Source organism: Danio rerio, chromosome 18 (genome assembly GCF_052040795.2).
Source record: "Danio rerio strain M-AB ecotype USA chromosome 18, GRCz13ab, whole genome shotgun sequence".
Lineage (NCBI taxonomy): Eukaryota > Metazoa > Chordata > Actinopteri > Cypriniformes > Danionidae > Danio > Danio rerio.
Window position 1 is genome coordinate 53,723,133 of NC_141038.1, and position 24,368 is coordinate 53,747,500.

The window sequence follows — 24,368 nt, forward strand, 5'->3', positions numbered from 1 at the left end:
AATAATTCTGACTTCAACTGTAAATTAAATATATGATATGATAGACAACATTTGAAACAAGCAAAGGGAGTGTAAATATTGACAGATTTATCATGCGTTTGTGCGCCGTCTCTTTAAGTAGAATCTCATCATTAAATCATTTGTGTGCTGAATATACCAGACAACATTTTTGTCCCATAAACTAAACTAAATGTAGTACATAAACTGGGAGGATTCATCTCTACACAGCCCACATATCATACATATTATTGATGTATTTATAAATAATGATATTTTTTTAGAGGAAGCAAGCATCACTAACCTTAGGCTTGATGGTAATGGTATAATGCCATCCTTACAAACATGTTAGAATAAGCTTTATAAAATATATTGGGAGAATGTAGGACTATAAGAATGAAGGGCTATAAATAAATGGAAGAAAAAGACGCATGAAAGAGATAGAATCACTCATAGATTCAAAATAATACGACATTTTCTTTAAAAACAAGCCTGCTTCATGAGGATGCCGTCTTTATAATCACGTTTGCTGTTTAGTGCGGCGTCTAAAACGTCAGGAGAATGTAGGATCTGTGGCCATAAATAAAATGGAGGGCTATGAATAAACGGACATGAAAGAGATAGAATTACAGTGTGAATCTCGCTACTGTCTCTTTAAAGCTCGCGGTCCCTCCCCACCCCAGCATCACAGAGCCGTCTCCGCGAGCAGCCAAAGCCTGTCCATAAACTCCAGCCTCTTCCTCCCTCCATCTGGCAGAAAGAGAGAGAGAGAGAAAAAAGAGAGAGACGGGTGTGTGTGTGTGTGTGTTTCCACAGGGTCTCGAATCAGCAGCATCTCTCTCTCAGTCAGAGTCTGTCGTCACGGCGACAGGAGGTGTCTGTTCCACAGCAGCATCACCGGAGAGCTGGAATCGGAAGCTGGTGGTCGCCGCAGCAACAAGAGCATCCTCAGGATTCCAAGGCTGCCGATCGGGAATGAAAGAGTAGTGGGAGCGATGTCTGATTGTCCTGCTTCCGCCGCCGCTTCACTTTCTCTCTGAAGGACAGCTCTGAATGAACCCTCCTTCTGACTGTGGGCGAGTGTGACTGCGTGGACAGAGAAAAGGGAAGACATTAAAGAGTGTGTGTGTGTGTGGTGATTGGGAGGAAGACGGTGTGCGTGTGTGTGACTGACGCGGCAACAAAACGAGGCAGGATGATCTAAAGCCGAGAACTGAATTCCCATTGATTCCCCGGGAGGAAAGGAAAGGCAAACCTGCACGCACTTTTCAGAGAGTATGTGAGAGACCGCTGTGTGTGAAGTGTGTGTTTCCAGCGGGCGTTGGATTTTTGGTGTGTATCTGTTCTCTTCTCCGTCTCTCTCTCTCTGTGTGTGCTGTAATTGATTTGATGTGGTAAACTGGAGCTTGATTGTGAAGATGATGTGTGTGTGAAGTCGAGGGAGATGCAAACAGAAATGATGCTAGCAGGTGAATCGCTGTCCTTCATGTCTTCCAGGTGAACGATTGACAATTGGGGCTAGTTTTAGTCTCGTCCTGGAGATTTAGGAACGTGGAGCTCATCGGATGACTTTTGGAGAACTCAATCTCATCCTGGGTTCTGCAGAGCGTCACAGGGATGTAGATTGAGATCCCTCACTAATGAAATGGGTGTGAAATGTGTCTCTGACCTGATGGAGAGGATACGGCGTTCTGTCTGACACCCCGCGGGGGGTTACGTGTGAAACGTTCATCACAACACTTATCGTAAGTGTAGTTGCGGCTTTGCCAGCCGCTCTGACAGCATTAGTCGGTTGCCTTGGTTGATCATTTCAGACATGCACAAATGTGCAAGGACAAACACACACACACACACATGCACACACACGTGTGTGTTCGCACATTAAAGGGATCGTTCACACTGAAATGACAGCACATACTCAGACTTGAGAGATTTTCTGATGAACACACATGATGATATTTGGAATTCTGTGTGTTCTTCCTACATTGGGAGTCAGCTTTCTCCTGAAAATGTCAGTATTTGGTGAATAAATGTTCATTTTTTAATGAACTATCCCTTTAAATCGGTGATGCAGTAGATAGTGCTGTCACCTTTCAGCAAGAAGGTCGCTGGTTCGAGCCTTGGCTAGGCATTTCTATGTGGAGTTTGCATGTTCTCCCCATGTTCGTGTTGGTTTCTTCCGGGTGCTCCGGATTCCCCGAGAATATGTGGTGAATTCATTCATTCATTATCTTGTCGGCTTATTAATCCAGGGTTGCCACAGCGGAATGAACCGCCAACTTATCCAGCAACCCATCTCTGGGAAACATCCACACACACATTCACACACACACTCATACACTACGGACAATTTAGCCTACCCAATTCACCTGTGCCACATGTCTTTGGGCTGTGGGGGAAACGCCAACTGAGCCGAGGTTCGAACCAGCGACCTTCTTGCTGTGAGGCGACAGCACTACCTACTGCGCCACTGCATCGCCCATGTGGTGAATTGTCTGTAGTGTATGTGTGTGGTTGAGTGTGTATGGATGTTTCCCAGTGATGGGTTGCAGCTGGAAGGGCATCCGCTGTGTGAAACATATGCTGGAATAGTTAGCGGTTCATTCCACTGTGGCGACCCCAGATTAATAAAGAGACTAAGCTGACAAGAAAATGAATGAATGAATTCATGAAATAAACAATAAGGCTTATTAATCCAGGGTCGCCACAGCGGAATGAACCGCCAACTTATCCTGCAAGTTTTTACGCAACCCATCTCTGGGAAACATCCACACACACATTCACACACACACACTCATACACTACGGACAATTTAGCTTACCCAATTCACCTGTGCCACATGTCTTTGGACTGTGGGGGAAACGCCAACTGAGTCGAGGTTCGAACCAGCGACCTTCTTGCTGTGAGGCGACAGCACTACCTACTGCGCCACTGCATCGCCCATGTGGTGAATTGGATAAGCTGAATTTTCCGTAGTGTATATGTGTGGTTGAGTGTGTATGGATGTTTCCCAGTGATGGGTTGCAGCTGGAAGGGCATCCGCTGTGTGAAACATATGCTGGAATAGTTGGCGGTTCATTCCACTGTGGCTACCCCAGATTAATAAAGAGACTAAGCTGACAAGAAAATGAATGAATGAATTCATGAAATAAACAATAAGGCTTATTAATCCAGGGTCGCCACAGCGGAATGAACCGCCAACTTATCCTGCAAGTTTTTAAGTAACCCATCTCTGGGAAACATCCACACACACATTCACACACACACACAATTTAGCCTATCCAACTCACCTGTGCCACATGTCTTTGGGCTGTGGGGGAAACGCCTACTTAGTCGAGGTTTGAACTATCGACCTTCTTGCTGTGAGGCGACAGCACTACCTACTGCGCCACTGCATCGCCCATGTGGTGAATTGTCCGTAGTGTATGTGTGTGGTTGAGTGTGTATGGATGTTTCCTAGTGATAGGTTGCAGCTGGAAGGGCATCCGCTGTGTGAAACATATGCTGGAATAGTTGGCGGTTCATTCCACTGTGGCGACCCCAGATTAATAAAGGGACTAAGCTGAAAATGAATGAATGAATATCCCTTTAAATCAAAGCACACACTGTTTTTGTGATGGCGCTAACATGCTCCTCTCCTCTTTTCTATTTTACAGAAAGAGTTCAAGGACGAGTGGAATATGTGACCTTTTCTTCTCCGCTTTTTTTGGAATCCAAAGGACTAAATATATCGTATTTTATTTTTAAAGCAACACTAATCAGTCATCCTATGACTCCAAGGCAGCTTCGGGGAGTTTCCTTCTTTCCTCCATGCATTGGATTTTTATGAAAGCCCATTCTCACATCATGAGGATCATCTTCTGACACTCATCATGCCTTCGCACGACCGAGGAGTTCTCCATCAGAGACGGCAGTGTTAATCAATGCAAACGCATCTCTAAAGCCCCCCGACAAACATGCATCAGTGAATCTCGCCCATTTCAGTGGAGTTTGGTGTGTATTTGGATCTAATGACTCCAGCATCTTCCGTTCCCTCTGCGTCTGGAGCTCCGAAATGCCCCCAAATACACAGCAAGAAGAGGCTTGACCCCAGACCCAGGCGTGTTTTAAGATGTTGAAGCCTTCCCGCGCGGCCCGAGCCCCAGATCGGATCAGTAGCACTGCGGCTCCCGGAGGCCCCAGACATGGATGGTGGCTCGGCCCGGCCCTGCCCTCAGCGCTCCGCACCCCGGCCCGTGAGCAGCTTTTGAAGGATGTCCCAGAGCCGAGCTCCAGCCCGGGAACCCTCTGAGACCCCCAGTCAGAGAGAGCAGATCCGCAGCCACATGAAGATGGTGATCCAGCAGCTGGAAGGAATCCTCAAAGAGCTGAAAGATGTGGCACATGAACTGCGGGAGGTAAGACTCGAGGGTTATTGCTGGATTTCTTATTTTTTGCTGTGATTTTGAGACTAAATGTGCTGGTTTGAAGTGTGTGTGCAGTTGGTTGCTAGTATAGTGTGATCGCCACTCTGCTATGTTGATTATGTAAAGGTTGTGTGAGGTAAGACTTGCTTTTTGCTGGATTTTTGGTGCGCTGTTAGGGAAAATGAGCTTATTTATAGATAATAGTTAGCATATAGTTTGATTATCGCTCCGTTATGTTACTTATTTAATGGTTGTGTGAGGTAAGACTCACTTTTTGCTGATTTTTGGTGCGCTGTTGAGGCAAAATGTGCTGGTTTAGCGCTCTGGTGTGTTAATTATGTGTAGATTCTGGGGTTAAGACTCACATTTTGCTTGTTTCTTGGTGTGAAATGTGCTGGATGTTCAATCCACTTAAATGTGTGAAGGTAACTTAATCAAACTGTGTGAAACCCTGCATTTTCTACAGTGTACAGTATGTTACCGCTCCATTGTATGCATATGTATGTATAGGGAGGTTAAACTGCTTGATATTTGGTGCTTCGTTGAGGCAGAATGTGCTGATTTACAGTTAATAGTTAGTCTAGTTTGATTACCGCTTCTTATGTTACTTATGTAAAGGTTGTAGGAGGTTAGATTCACTTTTTTGCCTGATTTTTGGTGTAAAATATGCTGGTTTACGGTGCATGTGTAGTCAGTAGAGGGTATTGTTATATTACCGCTCCTGTATGTTATTTATATAGGTTGTGGAAGGTAAGACTTTGCTTTTTGCTTGTTTTTTGGTTCTCCGATGAGGCAAAATGTGCTGATTTACAGTTAATAGTTAGTCTAGTTTGATTGTATGAAGTTAGATTCACTTTTTTGCCTGATTTTGGGTGCAATATATGCTGGTTTATGGTTCATATATATTCATTTTCTTGTCGGCTTAGTCCCTTTATTAATTTGGGATCACCACAGCGGAATGAACCACCAACTTATCCAGCACATTTAATTTTTTTTACGCAGCGAATGCCCTTCCAGCCACAACCTGTCTCTGGGAATGGTTAATCTATAGTCGGTAGTTAGTATTGTTATTTTAACACTTCAGTATGTTCGATACATAAAGGTTGTGTGAGGTAAGACTTGCTTTTTGCTGGATTTTTGGTGCGCTGTTAAGGAAAATGAGCTTATTTATAGATAATAGTTAGCATATAGTTTGATTATCGCTCCGTTATGTTACTTATTTAATGGTTGTGGGAGGTAAGACTCACTTTTTGCTGATTTTTGGTGCACTGTTGAGGCAAAATGTGCTGGTTTAGCGCTCTGGTTTGCTAATTATGTGTAGATTCTGGGGGTAAGACTCACATTTTGCTTGTTTCTTGGTGTGAAATGTGCTGGATGTTCAATACACTTAAATGTGTGAAGTTAACCTAATCGAATTGTCTGAAACCCTGCATTTTCTACAGTGTACAGTATGTTACCGCTCCATTGTATGCATATGTATTTATAGGGAGTATAGACTCAGGTTTTTTGCTTGATATTTGGTGCTCCATTGAGGCAGAATGTGCTGATTTACAGTTAATAGTTAGTCTAGTTTGATTACCGCTTCTTATGTCACTTATTTATAGGTTGTATGAAGTTAGATTCACTTTATTGCCTGATTTTGGGTGCAATATATGCTGGTTTATGGTGCATATATATTCATTTTCTTGTCGGCTTTGTCCCTTTATTAATCCAGGGTCGCCACAGCGGAATGAACCGCCAACTTATCCAGCACATTTAATTTTTTTTTACGCAGCGAATGCCCTTCCAGCCACAACCCGTCTCTGGGAATGGTTAATCTATAGTCGGTAGTTAGTATTGTTATTTTACCACTTCAGTATGTTCGATACATAAAGGTTGTGTGAGGTAAGACTTGCTTTTTGCTTGATTTTTGGTGCGCTGTTAGGGAAAATGAGCTTGTTTATATAGATAATAGTTAGCATATAGTTTGATTATCGCTTCGTTATGTTTCTTATTTAGAGGTTGTGGGAGGTAAGACTCACTTTTTGCTGATTTTTGGTGCACTGTTGAGGCAAAATGTGCTGGTTTTGTACATATATATATAGTCGTATTACTGCTCTGGTTTGTTAATTAGGTGTAGGTTGTGGGGTGTAAGACTCACGTTTTGCTTGATTTGTTTTGTGCTGGATGTTCAATCTACCTAAATTTAAGTTAAGGTAATCTTATTGTGTGAAAACCTGCATTTCTGACAGTGTATATTGCCACTCTAGTATGCATGGGTTGTGGAAGGTAAGACTTCATTTTTACTTGATTTTTGGTGCTCAGTTGAGGCAAAATGTGCGGATTTATAGGTAATAATTAGTATAGTTTGATTACCGCTTCATTATGTTACTTCTTTGTCGATTGTGGGAGGTAAGGCTTACTATTTTGCCTGATTTTTGGTGCAAAATATGCTGGTTTACGGTGCATGTGTAGTCAGTAGAGGGTATTGTTATATTACCGCTCCTGTATGTTATTTATATAGGTTGTGGAAGTAAGACTTTGCTTTTTGCTTGATTTTTGGTTCTCCGTTGAGGCAAAATGTGCTGATTTATAATTAATAGTTAGTCTAGTTTTGATTACCGCTCCATTATGTAACTTATTTATAGGTTGTGTGAGGTAAGACTCACTTTTTTGCCTGATTTTTGGTGCAAAATATGTTGATTTATGGTTCATATATAGTCAGTAGTTAGTTTAGTTATTTTACCACTTCATTATGTCACTTATTTATAGGTTGTGTGAGGTAAGACTTGCTTTTTGCTTGATTTTAGGTGCTCTGTTAAAGCAGAATGTGCTGATTTATGGTAATTAGTGAGTATAGTTTTCATCTCTGATGTATGTTACATTTTTGCTTTTTTGGTATGCTGCTTTTTTGCTTGATTGTCGATGCTCTGTTGAGGCAAAATGTGCTGGTTTAGTGCATGTATATTTAGAATTGTTATATTTGTTCATTATGTGTAGGTTGTGGGATGTAAATTTCACTTTTTGCTTGATTTTTGGTGCTCCGTTAAAGCAAAACATGCTGATTCATAGTTAATAAATAATGTAGTTTTGATTACGGCTCTAGTATGTTGGTTTTTTGTATTTTGTGGAAGGTTAGACTCACTTTTTTGCCTGGTTTTAGGTGCAAAATACACTGATTTATACTACATGAATAGTTATTTTACCACTTCAATATGTTTGTTAGATATAGGTTGTGTGAAATGTGCTGGATGTTCAATACACTTAAATGTGTGAAGTTAACTTAATCAAACTGTGTGAAACACTGCATTTTCTTCAGTGTACAGTATGTTACCGCTCCATTGTATGCATATGTATGTATAGGGAGGTTAAACTGCTTGATATTTGCTTTACTTATATCAAACTTTGATATTTATTGCTTTACTTATATAAACTGCTTTATTTTTGCTTGATATTTAGTGCTCTGTTAAGGCAACATATGCTGATTGATAGTTATTAGTAAAGTTTGATTATCGCTTCATTGTGTTATTTATTTATAGTTTGTTGGGGTAAAACTCTGTGTTTTTGCTTGATTTTTGGGATGATATGTGCTGGATTATAGTTCATGTATAGTTAGTCATTAGTATAGGTATTTTACTGCTCTGGTACATTATTTATGCATAGATTGTGGATGGTAACACTTGATTTTTGCTTGATTTTTGTAGTTCTGAGGCTAAATGTGCTGGTTTAGTGCATGTATAGTCATATTACTGCTCTGGTTTGTTTATTATGTGTAGATTCTGGGGGGTAAGACCCACATTTAGCTTGTTTCTTGGTGTGAAATGTGCTGGATGTTCAATCCACTTAAATTCGTGAAGTTAACCTAATTAAATTGTCTGGAACCCTGCATTTCGTACAGCATATATTACTGCTCGAGTATGTATAGGTTGTGGAAGGTAAGACTTTGCTTTCGTTGGTATTTTGGTGCGCTGTTGTGGCAAAATGTGCTGGTTTAGTGCATGTATAGTTAGTATAGTTACATTACAGCTCTGGTTGGTTCATTATGTGTAGATTGTGGGAAGTAGGACTCATTTTTTACTAGATTTTTTTTTTGTGCAACGTGTGCTGAGCGTTCAATTCTCTTAAATTAGCTTAATTAACTTAAAGCCTGCATTTCCAACACAATCTCACGGCAAGTCGTAACTTTTTTGCTTTGGTGGCTTATTCCTATGAATTTGCATGATCTAATTCGTACCATTTAGTACGATTTGCTCATCCCCCAATGACGGTTGGGTTTAGGGGTGGGGTTAGGTGCCACGCCTCCTTTTTAAAATCGTACAATTTCGTATGACTGGACTCGTACAAATTACCCACTAAACTGGCAAAACGTAAAACACTTGCTTTTCTCGTGAGATCAGGCTGGCATTTCTTACACTGTATATTACCACTCCACTATGCATAGGTTGTGGGAAGTAAGACTCATTTTTTACTAGATTGTTTTATGTGCAACGTGTGCTGGATCATCAATTCTCTTAAATGTGTTAAGTTAACTTAAACCCTGCATTTCTTACTGTGTATATTACAACTCCACTATGCATAGGTTGTGGGAGGTAAGACTTTGTTTTTGCTTTATATTTAGTGCTCTGTTATGGCAACATATGCTGATTTATAGTTATTAGTATAGTTTGATCACCGCTTCAATATGTTACTTATTTATAGTTTGTTGGGGTAAGACTCTGCCTTTTTAGCCTTATTTTTGGGGTGATGTGTGCTGGTTTTGTAGTTCATGTATAGTTAGTCATTAGTATAGGTATTTTACTGCTCTGGTACATTAGTTATGCATAGATTGTGGATGGTAACACTTGATTTTTGCTTGATGTTTGGTGTTCTGAGGCTAAATGTGCTGGTTTAGTGCTTGTATAGTTAGTATTAATATAACTGCTCTGGTTTGTTTATTATCTGTAGATTCTGGGGGGTAAGACCCACATTTTGCTTGATTTCTAGTGTGAAATGTGCTGGATGTTCAATCCACTTAAATCTGTGAAGTTAACCTAATTATATTGTCTGAAACCCTGCATTTCTTACAGCGTACAGTTGAAGTCAGAATTATTAGCGCCCCTGTTTATTTTTTTCCCCTATTTCTGTTCTGTTCTGGGAAGATTGTTTCAGCACATTTCTAAGCATGATAGTTTTAAAAACCTATTTCTAATAACTGATTTATTTTTTCTTTATCATGATGACAGTAAATAATATTTTACTAGATATTTTTCAAGACACTTCTATACAGCTTAAAGTGACATTAAAAGGCTTAACTAGGTTAATAAGGGTAACTAGGCAGGTTAGGGTAATTAGGCAAGTTATTGTATAACGATGGTTTGTTCTGTAGATTATCGGGGGGAAAAAATTGCTTAAAGGGGCTAATAATTTTGTCCCAAAAATGGTTTTAAAAAAATTAATAACAGCTTTTATTCTAGCCGAAATAAAACAAATAAGACTTTCTCCAGAACAAAAAATATTATCAGAAATACTGTGAAAATTTCATTGCTCTGTTAAACATCATTTGGGAAATATTTAAAAAAGAAAATAAAAATCAAAAGGTGCTAATAATTCTGACTTCAACTGTATATAACCGCTTGAGTATAGGTTGTGTGAGGTAAGACTTCCTTTTCGTTGGTATTTTGGTGCGCTGTTGTGTGCTGGATTATAGTATAGTTGGAGGTTAGTACAGTTATATTAGCATTGCTTTATGTTAGTTATGTATATAAGACTCACTTTTTTGCTTGATTTCTGGTTCGCTGTACATTATTTCTAGGCCTCCTGGAATATATATCAACTAGTGATCCCGACTGTAAGTATGAATCCCTCACTGGATCTGCTTTTCTGATCAGCATTTGTGTATTCATCTCATTTCTGGAGAATGAGAGAGAGGGATCGCTGTTGATACTGGATGTATCCTCATATATACAATAGGTGCACTTTCCTTTTGACTATGACATGTGATACATGTGATTCATAGCATGAATAGGCACAGAGTGATTCTGTTGGAAAAATAGAAAGGGAGCACATAAGTGAGAGGCAGAGAAGAAGGGAAAGAGGTGTGCAAGGTAGGAGTCGGGCTTGGCAATGCAATAGTTATGTAAGCACTTTGTTATCGGCTGGATTCCTACTGTATTCTACCAACTGCCATGGTTACAAGATGAAAAGATTCCAGTGTGTGTGTGTGTGTGTGTTTAGGAGTGAGCTGACGGCATAGAAAAAAGACAAGTGTGTGTCAGCGTCAATGTCACATTTCAGCTGAATAGATGCGTGTCTGAGAAAGGTACAAGAAACAGACTTGTATATTTACTGACGTGCACAGCAGGGTTATTGCACTCTTGCATGTTTAATGTTTTTATATTGATAAATTAAAAGTAAATAAATAAACAAACAGGTATTTATATGACACTTTATTCCCAAACAACACAACAGCAATACAAGAACTAAATACATGAAATAAAAAGAATAATTCATCATTGTGGGGGAGAATGCATTCATCGTGTTGGAGAATATAGGACGGCTGTGGAGCTTTACGATAAGCAGTATTGATGATCAGTCGGATGGAGGATGTGCAGATGGCGAATGTTGGATAAAATCTTTAATTCTTGTGGCTGTTTTAGAGGACTAACTGATGGATGACACTTAGTGCTGAAAGATACTTGAGGGAAGCGTAATAATGGGGTCACATCACACGTAATGAGACTGCAGACTGCCTGTGTGTGTGTGTGTGAGGTTTTGCCTTCATTTTGAGGAGCGAATGTCCCCATAAGGACAGTAAAATCTGAAGTCACATACATTTTGGAGCTAGTCAATGGTACTTAAGAGGAAAATGGCCTAGTAAACATACAAAATAATGCCTTCATTATACTATTACATTGAGAGAGGGTTTCTGTGACGGGAGAGGATCCAAAATCACAATAAGCTCTGCTTAAAACCTGAAAATAAGGACATTTACTTCACTATTTAGGACATTTTTATTTTAAGTATTTGAGTATTTTGGGCAGAGGGTTTATTTTACTTCACTAAATTACAGAACACAGTATTGTACTTTTTTAATCCAGTAAATGTCCCCAAAAAGTTTAAAGTTATTTTAAAGTAATTTAACAACCCGCTTGTCCAAATGATCTATTCAGAGTGAGTCTCCAGTAAACAACTCACTGATTCAAGTGATTCTTTCAGAGTGAGTCACCAGTAAATGACTCATGGATTCAAATGATTCATTCAGAGTGAGCCTCCACTAAACAACTCACGGATTTAAATCAATTCAAAGTGAGTCTCCAATAAACAATTAAATGAATTAAATGATCTGTTCAGAGTGATTTCTAGTAAACAATTCCCTGACTCAAATAATCCAATCTTAGTGAATCTCCAGTAAACAGCAAACTGATTCAAATGATCTATTCAGAGTGAGTCTCCAGTAAACAACTCACTGATTCAAATTTGTCATTCAGAGTGAGTCACCAGTCAACTCAATGTTTCAAATGATCTGTTCAGAGTGAGCCTCTAGTAAACAACTCACTGTTTCAAATGATTCTTTCAGAGTGAGTCACCAGTAAACAACTAACTGATTCAAATGATCTATTTAGATTGAGTCTCCTCTAAACAACTCACTGACTGAAATGACCCATTCAGAGTGAGTCTCCAGTAAATAACTCACTGATTCAAATGATCCTTTCAGAGTGAATCTCCAGTAAAATACTCAATGATTCAAATGATCCATTCAGAGTGAAACTCCAGTAAACAATTCAATGATTCAAATGATCCATTCAGAGTGAGTCTCCAGTTAACAACTCGCTGATTCAAATGATCCATTCAGAGTTAATCTCCAGTAAACTCACTGATTCAAATGATCTGTTCAGAGTGAGCCTCTTGTATGCAACACACTGATTCAAATAATCTGTTTAGATTGAGTCTCTAGTAAACAATTTACTGATTCAAATGATCTGTTTAGAGCGAGTCTCCGGTGAATAACTCACTTATTCAAATGATCCATTCAAAAGTCTCCAGTAAACAACTCACTGATTCACATGGTTCTTTCAGAACGAGTCTCTTGTTAACAACTTACTGATTCAAGTGATTCATTCAGAATGAGTCTCCAGTAAACAATTAAGGTATTCAAATAATCCATTCTGAGTGAATCTTCACTAAACAACTTACTGATTCAAATAATCCAGTCTGAGTGAATCTCCAATTATTGAAAAGAAGGACTTGCGGTCATATTTCATTATGAAGTTTGTACTTTTACTCAAGCGCAGGTCTTCACTGTGTATATTTGCTGTATCGATGCATCAGCAAGTAGTTTTGCCTGCAGAAGCATTTGCTTACATCAAAACGAACACAATTAAAGCATCTCTACCCATCAGAGAGCAGAGAGGATTAACGCTCTTGGTGTTTTTAGAGCATACGCCTGCATGTGCTGGAATACGTGTGTGTGTGTGTGTGTGTGTGTGTGTGTGTGTGTGTGTGTGTGTGTGTGTGTGTGTGTGTGTGTGTGTTTATACCCTTTAACCCTGCTTGACTTCAAAGTGCTGCAAGTTTGTGCTGAGATGGAGAGGACTTACGTAACTCCACCAGCAACTTACATAAAACAGCACAAACAGCTCTGAATTAGTCATCAGTTCTGTCATTCTGCAGGAATTTAGCATCTCAAATCACATCTCCTCCCAAACTCAAATTCAGCAGCACGAGCGTTTGCTCCGGCACTGTTCTTTTTTAATTAATGCTAGCCGCCTCGGGCTTAGATCATCCTTGCAAACAAACGCCGAGGGAAATGCTGTCATTCTTCCCCCTTCGGCGTTCAAGCAGAAGACGTACACTGCAAGAAGCGATTAGTCGACTTTACTTTAGGAACGTGAGTAAATGTAGGGGTGGGAAGTTTGATGCATATTTCGTCCCCGCATAAACCATTGTCAACAGGAATAGTTTTTAATTGTGTGTAATGCAACATGCAAATAAGGGGGCGTGGCTATCTCAACCAACTCTTTGCGGCTAACTAATTTAAACTGCAAATCTGAGTACAGAATAAGCCTGTGTACAACATTCCTGAGAAGGGTCCGGCTGCGGAGTTGCACTTGCACTTTCAGGCTTGCGCTGTCAGGCACCCACGCTTCCTATGCATCTACACCTGCTCTCTCCACTCACATCACTTGCAATAAACACGAATAAACGAAAAGTAGTTTGCAGTTTGTTTGCGAATATATATATATATATATATATATATATATATATATATATATATATATATATATATATATATATGTGTGTGTGTGTGTGTGTGTGTGTGTGTGTGTGTGTATTGATAAGTACATTTGATAAGTACATTTGCATCCATGTGAAATCCCAGTTTAGCTTCAATAGTCTGCACATGATCCCGGTCCAGTTTTATAGGTCCTCCAAACATAATGTCAAGATCCACTCGATAAGGGAACGTCTCGACTCGCTTAACGGAAAGAAAGCAGCACAGATGATGTGTACTGCAGAGCTGTTGTAAGGCAAGCATTCCTGGTTCGTTACGATCTGTTTATGTTACAATTTCAACTGCGGTGACCGTCGCCGTATATTGCCAGAAACTACAGTGAAACGCTTAGAAAAAAGGTACTTAGGTAAGGGTTACAGGTGAGAAGTTTGTTGCAACGATTGGCATTTTTTCCCCCTCAGGGAGACCCTTAAGTTAAATTACTGAAGGACTTTCATACAAGCAGCCACAGGTGGCGATTGTAAATGACTTGAAGAGGAAGCGCGGTTGCCTGAGCATGCAAGTTCGAGAGTGCAAGCCTGAAAGTGCAAGTGCAAATCTGCAGCCAGACTCTTTTCTCAGACATTTCAGCCAGACATTTCTCAGTAAATTGTACAGCCTCCCCCAGGTCCTAATGCCTGCCACCGCTTTACATTAGTCTTTAAATTAAAATTAGCAAACAACATGATGTTATGTCATAAAAGGTGTTGGTCTTATTACATTCATTCATTCATTTTCTTGTCAGCTTAGTCCCTTAATTAATCTGGGGTTGCCACAGCGGAATGAACCGCCAACTTATCCAGCAAGTTTTTACGCAGCGGATGCCCTTCCAGCCACAACCCATCCCTGGGAAACACCCATACACACATTCACACACACACACTCATACACTACGGACAATTAAGCCTACCCAATTCACCTGTACCGCATGTGTTTGGACTGTGGGGGGAAACCGGAGCACCCGGAGGAAACCCACACAAAGGCAGGGAGAACATGCAAACTCCACACAGAAACGCCAACTGAGCCGAGGCTCGAACCAGCAACCCAGCGATTTTCTTGCTGTGAGGTGACAGCACTACCTACTGCGCCACTGCCTCACCAGTCTCATTACATTTATTATGTTATTTTATTTTATTGAAAAAATAGAATTTGAAATAGAATAATAGTGAAATAGAATTTTGGTAATATATCGCCCAAACATACATGTTGCTTTTACAGTGTTTAGTTGACATTACTTGAAAAAAATGTGAGAGAACTTGTTACTAAGGCTGGAAAGTTTGATGTGTATATCTGTACTGCAGAATAAATTGTCAACAGTAATAGTTTTTTTGTGTGTGTAAGGCAATATGTAAATAAAGGGGCGTGGCTATCTCTACTAACTCAATGTGACTAATTTAAACTGAAAATCTAAGTACAGAATAACTCTGTGTACAATATCTCTTAGTACATTGTAAAGCCTCCCCCAGGTCTTAATGCCCACCACTGCTTTACATTAGACTTGAAACAGGAAGATGTGGGCTAGACTGCAGCCAAAATGAATTAATTTACCAAGTAATGGACAAACGAATCAAACTATAACGGAGTTAACATATTTAAAAAGTACTACGTGACAATATTAGTTACTGTCAAAAGTTATGTCGTTACAGAAACGCATTACTAGTAATGTGTTATTACCCAACACTGGTCACCACAGCGGAATAAACCACCAACTTATCCAGCATATGTTTTATGCAGCAGATGCCATTTTATCCGCAACCCAGTACTGGGAAACACCTGTACACACTCATTGACACACACACTCATACACTACATCCAATTGAGTTCATCAATTCCTCTATAGTGCATGTGTTTGGACTGTAGGGGAAACGGGAGCACCCAGAGGAAACCTTGCAGAACTTGCAAACTCCACACAGAAACACCAACTGACCCGAACCAGAAGGATACCCAGATTTACTCACTTTAACTAACTAATCACATTTTATAGTAGTGTAAAAATAAAAAAGGTCTACATGCAATCCTTTGAGTTGCTTTACAAGTTATAATCCTCCTCTTCTATTTGTGAAGGAGCACGACTGGCTCACTTTGTGCTCAAGAAGAGATGAGACACGACTGAAGAAAATTTCCGCTGAACTTAAATTAGAGGCAGAGTTGACAGCTAGTGATCAGCGCTTGACATTTTGATAATAGCCAATGACTTTGATAAAAAGGTCATGCGAGTTGGGAGCGACATGAGGGTGGACAGATGATGGCTTCACTGGACGACTCAATTCAGACCTGAAAATGGGTTTTGGCAGACACTATTTTACTTTTTGAGAACAATTTAGAATAAGTTTGTGTGTGTCAATTTTACAATACAATTGACAACAGTGTTGCTGCGTTCATTAGGGTACAATTATATTACTATGAAAGCATGTTTGAGATTGTAAGATGAATGGATTAACATTACTGCACTAAGACTGAATGGAGATCTGGAGGTTTTTGTATATTTACATTAGTCTGGGTTAATAAATATAATTTAAATGTAGTTTATTTATTAGTTCATTCATTAAGTATTTAATTCATTCATTCATTTTCGACTTTTTATTAATCAGGGATCGCCACAGCAGAATGAACCACCAACTATATGTTTTACACAGCGGATGCCCTAACCCAGTACTCTGAAACACCCATACACACTCATTCACACACACTCATACACTATAGACAGTGTAGTTGATCAGTTCCCCTATAGCGCATGTGTTTGGACTGTGGGGGAAACCGGAGCACCCGGAGGAAACCCACACCAACACGGGGAGAACATGCAAACTCCACACAGAAACACCAACTGACCCAGCCGGGACTCGAACCGGCAGCCTTTTTGTTGTTAAGCGACAACACTACCCACTCTGCCACAACGCCGCCCTTTCATAAATATAATATAATATAACATTACAGAATGGAATGGAATTGAATAATGCTAACTATGGATAAGTGTATAGTTTATTTATTATTTATTTACTGAGTTATTTAATAAATGTAAATTATAATATGAATTATAATAATACATATAATTTATTTAATATGTGCAATTTTATTTATGTTAATAAATGCAATTTAAATTAAGTTTATGTATTGGTTAATTAATTTACTATTTATTTTAATTAATAATGATACATTTTATTTTATATGTATAATTTATGAACAGAAAGGGGAATAATTATATAAGATAATAAAATTTATCTATAATAAAAGATGAATTGCATATATATATATATATATATATATATATATATATATATATATATATATATATATATATATATATATATATATTCAACAGTTCTGTCTGGTTCTCGATTCTGATTGGCTGATAGCCATGATAAATTTAAGTAATATCAGCACCCATACAGCCTCTTTACCGTTTGTGTATTACTCCGCCCACATACAGCCAGCAGAAAGCAGACACTACAGATCTACAGTGTAAAAGATGCTTGCTCAGCTGTTTAACTGTCAGCTTATGATTTGAATCCAACGCGGAAGAAAGTAGTTCCTCATACAAAAGGGTTTTTGAGACTCTCCATGTTGGCATCAACAAGGCATTTGCGCCCACAGAACTGTCGCTCACTGGATATTTCCTCTTTGTCGGAGCATTCTCTGTAAACCCTAGAGATGGTTGTGCGTGAAAATCCCAGTAGATCAGCAGTTTCTGAAATACTCAGAGCAGCCCGTCTGGCAGCAACAACCAGGCCACATTTAAAAGTCTCTTAAATCCCCTTTCTTCCCCATTCTGATGCTCGCTTTGAACTGCAGCAGATCGTCTTGACCATGTCTACATGCCGAAATGCATTGAGCTGCTGCCATGTGATTGGCTGATTAGGCGTTAACCAGCAGTTGACCAGGTGTACCTAATAAAGTGGCCGCTAGTGTATATATTGCCTTGTTTTTTTGTTTACCAATTTTGCATTCAAATTTCACTCTTCTGAAGGATGAGCCACTCACGCACGCTCACTCTGAACACACACACCACTTCTGCTGCTTACCTGTGTAAATGTGTTTTCTGAAATGAGTGTCCTCCAGCAGTGTGTGTGTGTGTTTGTGTGTGCGTGTGACTGCGTGTGCGCGTGCGCGTTATAAGCTTTTAACAGTAAAGCAGCCGGTTTGATCCCACTCAGAGGTGATCCATTAACTGTAGACCCCGTTTCTGTCCGATGTGTTTTCGAGCGAAACACTTAACCCACAGCCGACTCCTTCTATTGCCCTGTACTGTAAATTGATTTGAATTAACCATCTATATGTATTAAGTGCATCATATTATTCATAATATTGTTATCAGATTGTACTGGTTGTTAAATAAAGGGGACCTGTCATGTAAAACTTACTTGTGTGTCAGCAGTGTGTGAATATCTCCTGCCTTTGATGGTCAGCATGAATTAATTGTGTTTGTTATAATCAGACTTGATGCAGAAACACTTTGATTGACATTCTGCATTTGTATGTGTCATCAGAGGGGGAAAGCCCCGCCCAATAGTGCGCATCTCTCTCATCTCATTAGCATCTCCAGCAGGCCTGAGTGAGAAGCAGCCGTCTGTCCATTAGCCATTAGAGTGTTTGAGCTGCTGAAGATGATGTCAGCATAGACTAAGAGGATTATAAATGTGGAGTTTTAGATGAACAGTGACAGGAGCAACATAGACTGACAGAAGCATAAAATAAAATAAAATAAAATAAAATAAAATAAAATAAAATAAAATAAAATAAAATACAATAAAATAAAATAAAATAAAATAAAATAAAATAAAATAAAATTAAATTAAATTAAATTAAATTAAATTAAATTAAATTAAATTAAATAGATGAAGCACAAATGAACAGCGACAGGAGTCACCATAGACTGACAGAAGCATAAAATAAAATAAAATAAAATAAAATAAAATAAAATTAAATTAAATTAAATTAAATTAAATTAAATTAAATTAAATTAAATTAAATTAAATTAAATTAAATTAAATTAAATTAAATTAAATTGATGAAGCACAAATGAACAGCGACAGGAGTCACCATAGACTGACAGAAGCATAAAATAAAATAAAATAAAATAAAATAAAATAAAATAAAATTAAATTAAATTAAATTAAATTAAATTAAATTAAATTAAATTAAATTAAATTAAATTAAATTAAATTAAATTAAATTAAATTAAATTAAATTAAATTAAATTGATGAAGCACAAATGAACAGCTGACAGATGCATAAAGCACACACTCACACTGAAGCACACACACACACACCTGACCAGCACTGACAACACACACACTGCTGTTTCACATCTGTCTCTATGCTTATGCATATGCATCTGTAGCTCCGCCCTCTTCTGAAAAGAGCACAATCTCATTTGCATTTAAAGTGACAGTCACCAAAACACCACAATTAGGATCAAAGTCTGAAAGGGTCAGTTTCAGAGAGCTGGAGAACATTATCTGTGTGCTGTTCTCAGCTCAAACTCACACACACACACACACACTCTAGACACATCACAGCCAAACTGCACATCATGTAAAAAGGGGCAGAATAGGTCTCTTTTAAAAACTGGCTGCTGATCAGTGTTTTGCTCTGACATACTGTAAGTGTAAAGGCCGCAGCTGTTTGTGCTTTGTGTGCTATTGAATGGGAATCAGCCTCCGGCGGTGTCTTTACGGATCACACTGATGCTATTTGATCATTTACTGACTCTTTTAGCTTCATTGTTCCTTAAAAGCGCTATAGATCTCTGAAAGCATGTGGTATATTGGGAACAGACACGCTGTATGATGGATATATGCAGCATATTCATGTCAGAAGGAGAAGGATCACGCTGGAATGAAAAGTCTGTCATCATTTATTCACTCATATGTCAAATTAATAGCACAAAATGTGAATTTCTGAATCATGTTATTTTTGCAAGCAAGAATGAGTGCAGCTTTCAAGCTTCAAGACGGACAAGTGTGTATAAGTATCATTAAAACAATACACTTAACTTAACAAACGCTTGTCATGATCATAACAAAATCATAACTTATAATTATCCGCTCCACTGGTCTGAAAACTGCTGGGACAAATTGATGAATCATAGAGTTGAGTTAAAAAGGATAGAAGGAATAAAATAAAAATAAAATAAAATAAAATAAAATAAAATAAAATAAAATAAAATAAAATAAAATAAAATAAAATAAAATAAAATAAAATAAAATAAAAATAAATAAAATAAAATAAAATAAAATAAAATAAAATAAAATAAAATAAAATGAACAAAAATAAAATAATAATAAAATGAAATAAAAATAAAATATATGTAATTAAATATAAAACATAAAATAAAATAAATATAAGAAATATATAAAACAAAATAAAATAAAAACAATTAAATTAAAATAAAGTTAAATTAAATAAAAATAAATTAAATATAACATAAAATATAAGATAAAAAATAAAATAAACTAAAACAAAATAAAATAAAACAAATAAAAATAAAATAAAAAATTCAATAAAATAAAATATATATATAATAAAATAAAAAAACAATAAAAACAAATAAAATTAAATAAAATGTAAAATAAAACAAAACAAAATATATAAAATAAAATAAAATGAATTTAATATAAAAATGTAAGAATAAAATCTAAAATTAAACAAAATAAAATATAAAATAAAAGAAAAAGTTAAATTCTCTTATTTGATAAATTACATGTATTTACATTATTTATTTACAAAATAACTACAGCTTAATCAAACTTGACATTTTAAATATGAATGACTTTTTACATACATTTTACTAATTAATTTTAATGTGTTAAACATTGTTCTGTGTCTTATAAAATATACCATCAAGGGTTTAAAGAACATATTAGCAAAAATAAAATACTAATAGTTCACACAAATTAATTATTATGCTGTAAAATAATTGCAAAATAAATAATAATAATAATAATAATAATAATAATATTATTATTATTATTATTATTAATAATAATAATAATAAATCAATTAATTAAAATGATAAAATTCCTATTTATATTTAATTAAAAAATGACTAAAACCTCATTAAAGATTGCATTTTTAAAGTTTTTTTTTTTTTTACATGAACAGAAAAAAACAAAACAAGAAACAAAACAGAAATAAAATAATGCAGATTTTCTGGTATGAACGGATGATGACAGAACGTCCATTCTGCCGCAAACGCTCTCTTTTAATGAGTCGTCTCCTCATTATTTCAGGACATTAAAGCAAAAGCATGCAGTTTTGGTCTGAAATCTCCACTTTCGCTCTGCTGTGGTGTGATAAAGCAATCCCTGAAATGAGTGTGTGCTGGCGGAAACACTCAAGCACCACACACACACACACACACACACACACACACACACACACACTGCTCTGGAGCTCAGATAAGTGCTCTTTGTCCAAATGACACTCTTCCTCTCATTACACGCCGTCTCCTCTCCGCATTGTGTCTTTCCGCCTAGAAAGAAAGCTGCTTTTTTTCACTCTCCTCTGACACTTAATTTCAAGCACTTGTGTCTGTCCTCAATGCGCAGACAGCTGGTGTGGGCCTGCGCTGTTTAACTGTATTGGCAGTGCTGGAGTTATTGATGGTGTCTGCATGTTGTCCTTCATCCCACTAGACATACCAGTGCTGTGCGTTATGATGATAATATGGAGATGAAGACAAAATGAATCGCCCCCCTGTGAAGTGACAAATATTTCCCAACTATTGCTTAACAGGGAGATTATTTTCAACACATTTATAAACATATTAGTTTTAACAAGTCATTTGTAATTAATAGTTTTGTTTGTATTTACCATGATAACAGTACATAATCGTTAAAGAGATACTGGTATACTGTAAGTGCAATTTAAAAACTTAACTAGGTTAATTAGGCAAGCAAAAATACAACTAAAACTGCATTTATATCAGCCAAACTAAAATAAATATGTATATATGTTATAGGAAACATTGTAAAAGTAGCTTGGTTAAAGTGTTAATCTATGTTGCTCCTGTTTCTGTTTATCTAAAACTCCATTTTAAATAAAAACTTACATTTTCATTTATTTATTATTAATTTAATTTAATTTAATTTAATTTAATTTAATTTAATTTAATTTAATTTAATTTAATTTAATTTTATTTTATTTTATTTTATTGTATTTTATTTTATTTTATTTTATTTTTTTATTTTATTTTATTTTATTTTATTTTAAATTTAATTTAATTTAATTTTATTTTATTTTATTTTATTTTATTTTATTTTATTTTATTTTATTTTATTTTATTAAATAAAATAAATTTTATTTTATTTCTTGTTTTATATTTAATTACATTTTTATTTAATTATAATTTAGTTTTATTAATTTTTTACTTATTTATTATTATATATTTTATTTAATTCATTTTTTTATTATTTTATTATTTTATTTTATTTATTGTTATTTATTTATTTATTATTATCTTCATGCCTCTGTCAGTCTATGGTGACTCCTGTCGCTGTTTATTTGTGCTTTATCTATTTCATCTATTTATTTTATTTTTTGTGGTATTTTGTTTTATATTTAATTACATTTTTATTTTTTTCATATTATTTATATTTTTATTTATTTGTTTAATAATTTTTTTAAATTAAATTTAATTTAATTTAATTTAATTTTGTTTAATTTAATTTAATTTAATTTTATTTTATTTTATTTTATTTTATTTTATTTTATTTTATTTTATTTTATTTTATTTTATTTATTTCATTTCATTTCATTTCATTTCATTTCATTTTATTTTGTTTTGTTTTGTTTTATTTTATTTTATTTTATTTTATTTTATTTTATTTTATTATTTCATTTATTTATTTATTTTATTTATTTATTTTTTTTACTATTTTAGCGGCTTTCCCCCTCTGATGAAACTCACAAAGGGAGAATGTCAATCAAAGTGTTTCTGCATCAAGTCTGATTATAAGAAACACAATTCATGTTGACCATTACAGGCTGGAGATATTCACACACTGCTGACACACTACTGGGTTTAAACCCCGTATACACAATAGCTGCCCCTTAAAATAAAGTGCAGCCATACACTTGTATATTGTTGACTTCAGAGAACAGCAGTTTATTTAGACGTGAGCACATGAAGAACACTGTCTGTCCAGAAATGACAAGCATCGCGTTTTACTCTATTCCACCGGGGACGAAGCACATCTGAAAACACACACACACACACACACACACACACACTGAGCATTAGACAGATAGAGAGATGGAGCTGAGTGATTGAGGAGAGACAGCACGGGGATGGATGAAGTGTGTGATGGGATGCGTTTCACTAGCACAGACAGACAGACGCTAGTCCGTGGGGTTCAGCAGCGGCCGCTCAACACACACACACACACATACACACACACACACACCGGGGGAGCAAACCCGAATCAAAGTCTTCTGTGCTTGTGCTGGGCGTGTTTACCCTGATCACAGACCAGCAGAGCGGCACACGATCACATTCATCGTGACTATATGTAGAGTCATGCTCAACCAGATGAAGGTGATCCTGCTGTATAAAACAAAAATATTCTGTAGTTAAATCAAAGTACAGTACTACAGAAATTCTGTAGTTGCCATGGCAACACAACTATACTAATTTATCAGTGTTGGTCATTCTACAGTTGCTATGGTAACGCAACAGCTATAGTAATGAGTCTGTTGTAATGAGTATGCAGTTGCCATGGTAACAATAACTATACTAATTTATCTGTAGTGGTAATTCTACAGTTGCTATAGTAACACAGCAAAAATAGTAATTGATCTGTTGTGGTGATTCTACAGTTGCTATGGTAACACAGCAAATATTGTAATTGATCTGTTGTGGTGATTCTACAGTTGCTATGGAAACACTACAACTATAATAATTAATCTGTTGTGATGATTATGCAGTTGCCATGGTAACACAACAACTATAGTAGTTATCTGGGGTGGTAATTCGATAGTTGCTATGGTAACACAACAACTATGGTAATTAATCTGTGGTGGAAGTTCCAAAGTTGCCATGGCAACTCCTCAACTGTAGTAATTTATCTGTGGTGGTGGTGATTCTACAGTTGCTATGGTAACACAGCAACTATAGTAATTGATCTGTTGTAATGATTATGCAGTTGACATGGTAACACAACACTTATAGTAGTTATCTGGGGTGGGAATTCGATAGTTGCTATGGTAACAGCTATAAATATTTATCTGTGGTGATTCTACAGTTGCTATGGTCACACATAATCTATTGTGATAGTTCTACAGTTGCTATGGTAACACAACAGGTAAAGTAATTAATCTGTGGTGGAAATTCTGTAGCTGCCATGGCAACTCAACAACTGTAGTAATTTAAATTGTCCATAGTATATGAGTGTGTGTGGACGTTTTCCTGAGATGGGTTGCAGCTGGAAGGGCATCCGCTGCATAAAACATATGCTGGATAAGTTGGCAGTTCATTCCGCTGTGGCGGCCCCAGATTTACTAAGCTGAAAAGAAAATGAATGAATGAATGAATGAACGAATGAATGAATGTCGCGATTACTTGTAAAATTGGGTTGTAATAACCCAGCATTTCTAAAGTGTAGTTAGTATAGAGGGTTTATTTCTACACTGAATCGACACCAGGATCACTTGTTGAAATCATCGAGTGCACACACACACACACACACACTGTCTGTCTCTCTGAAGAGCAGCTGATGCACCCGTTCCTAAGGTGACTC

The 24,368-nt window shown here is 36.6% G+C and overlaps 1 protein-coding gene across 4 annotated transcripts in view; it reads left to right on the forward strand.

Annotated features, from left to right (window-relative positions):
• The first annotated feature begins 841 nt into the window (after positions 1 to 841).
• Positions 842 to 24,368, forward strand: part of insyn1 (inhibitory synaptic factor 1) — an 80,763-nt gene continuing 57,236 nt past the window's right edge. For 2 of the 4 annotated variants that reach the window (XR_015945107.1, XM_087291302.1), the window contains exons 1-2: positions 842 to 1,329; positions 3,654 to 4,394. Coding sequence is in view for 3 of the 4 variants with exons in the window: in XM_087291302.1 (XP_087147428.1) it covers positions 4,251 to 4,394 (144 nt within the window). In the remaining variant the exon portion in view is untranslated. Of the gene's footprint in view, positions 1,330 to 1,494; positions 1,743 to 3,653; positions 4,395 to 24,368 lie in introns of those variants that run through there. The other 2 variants (XM_087291301.1, NM_001079949.2) reach the window with 2 other exon arrangements.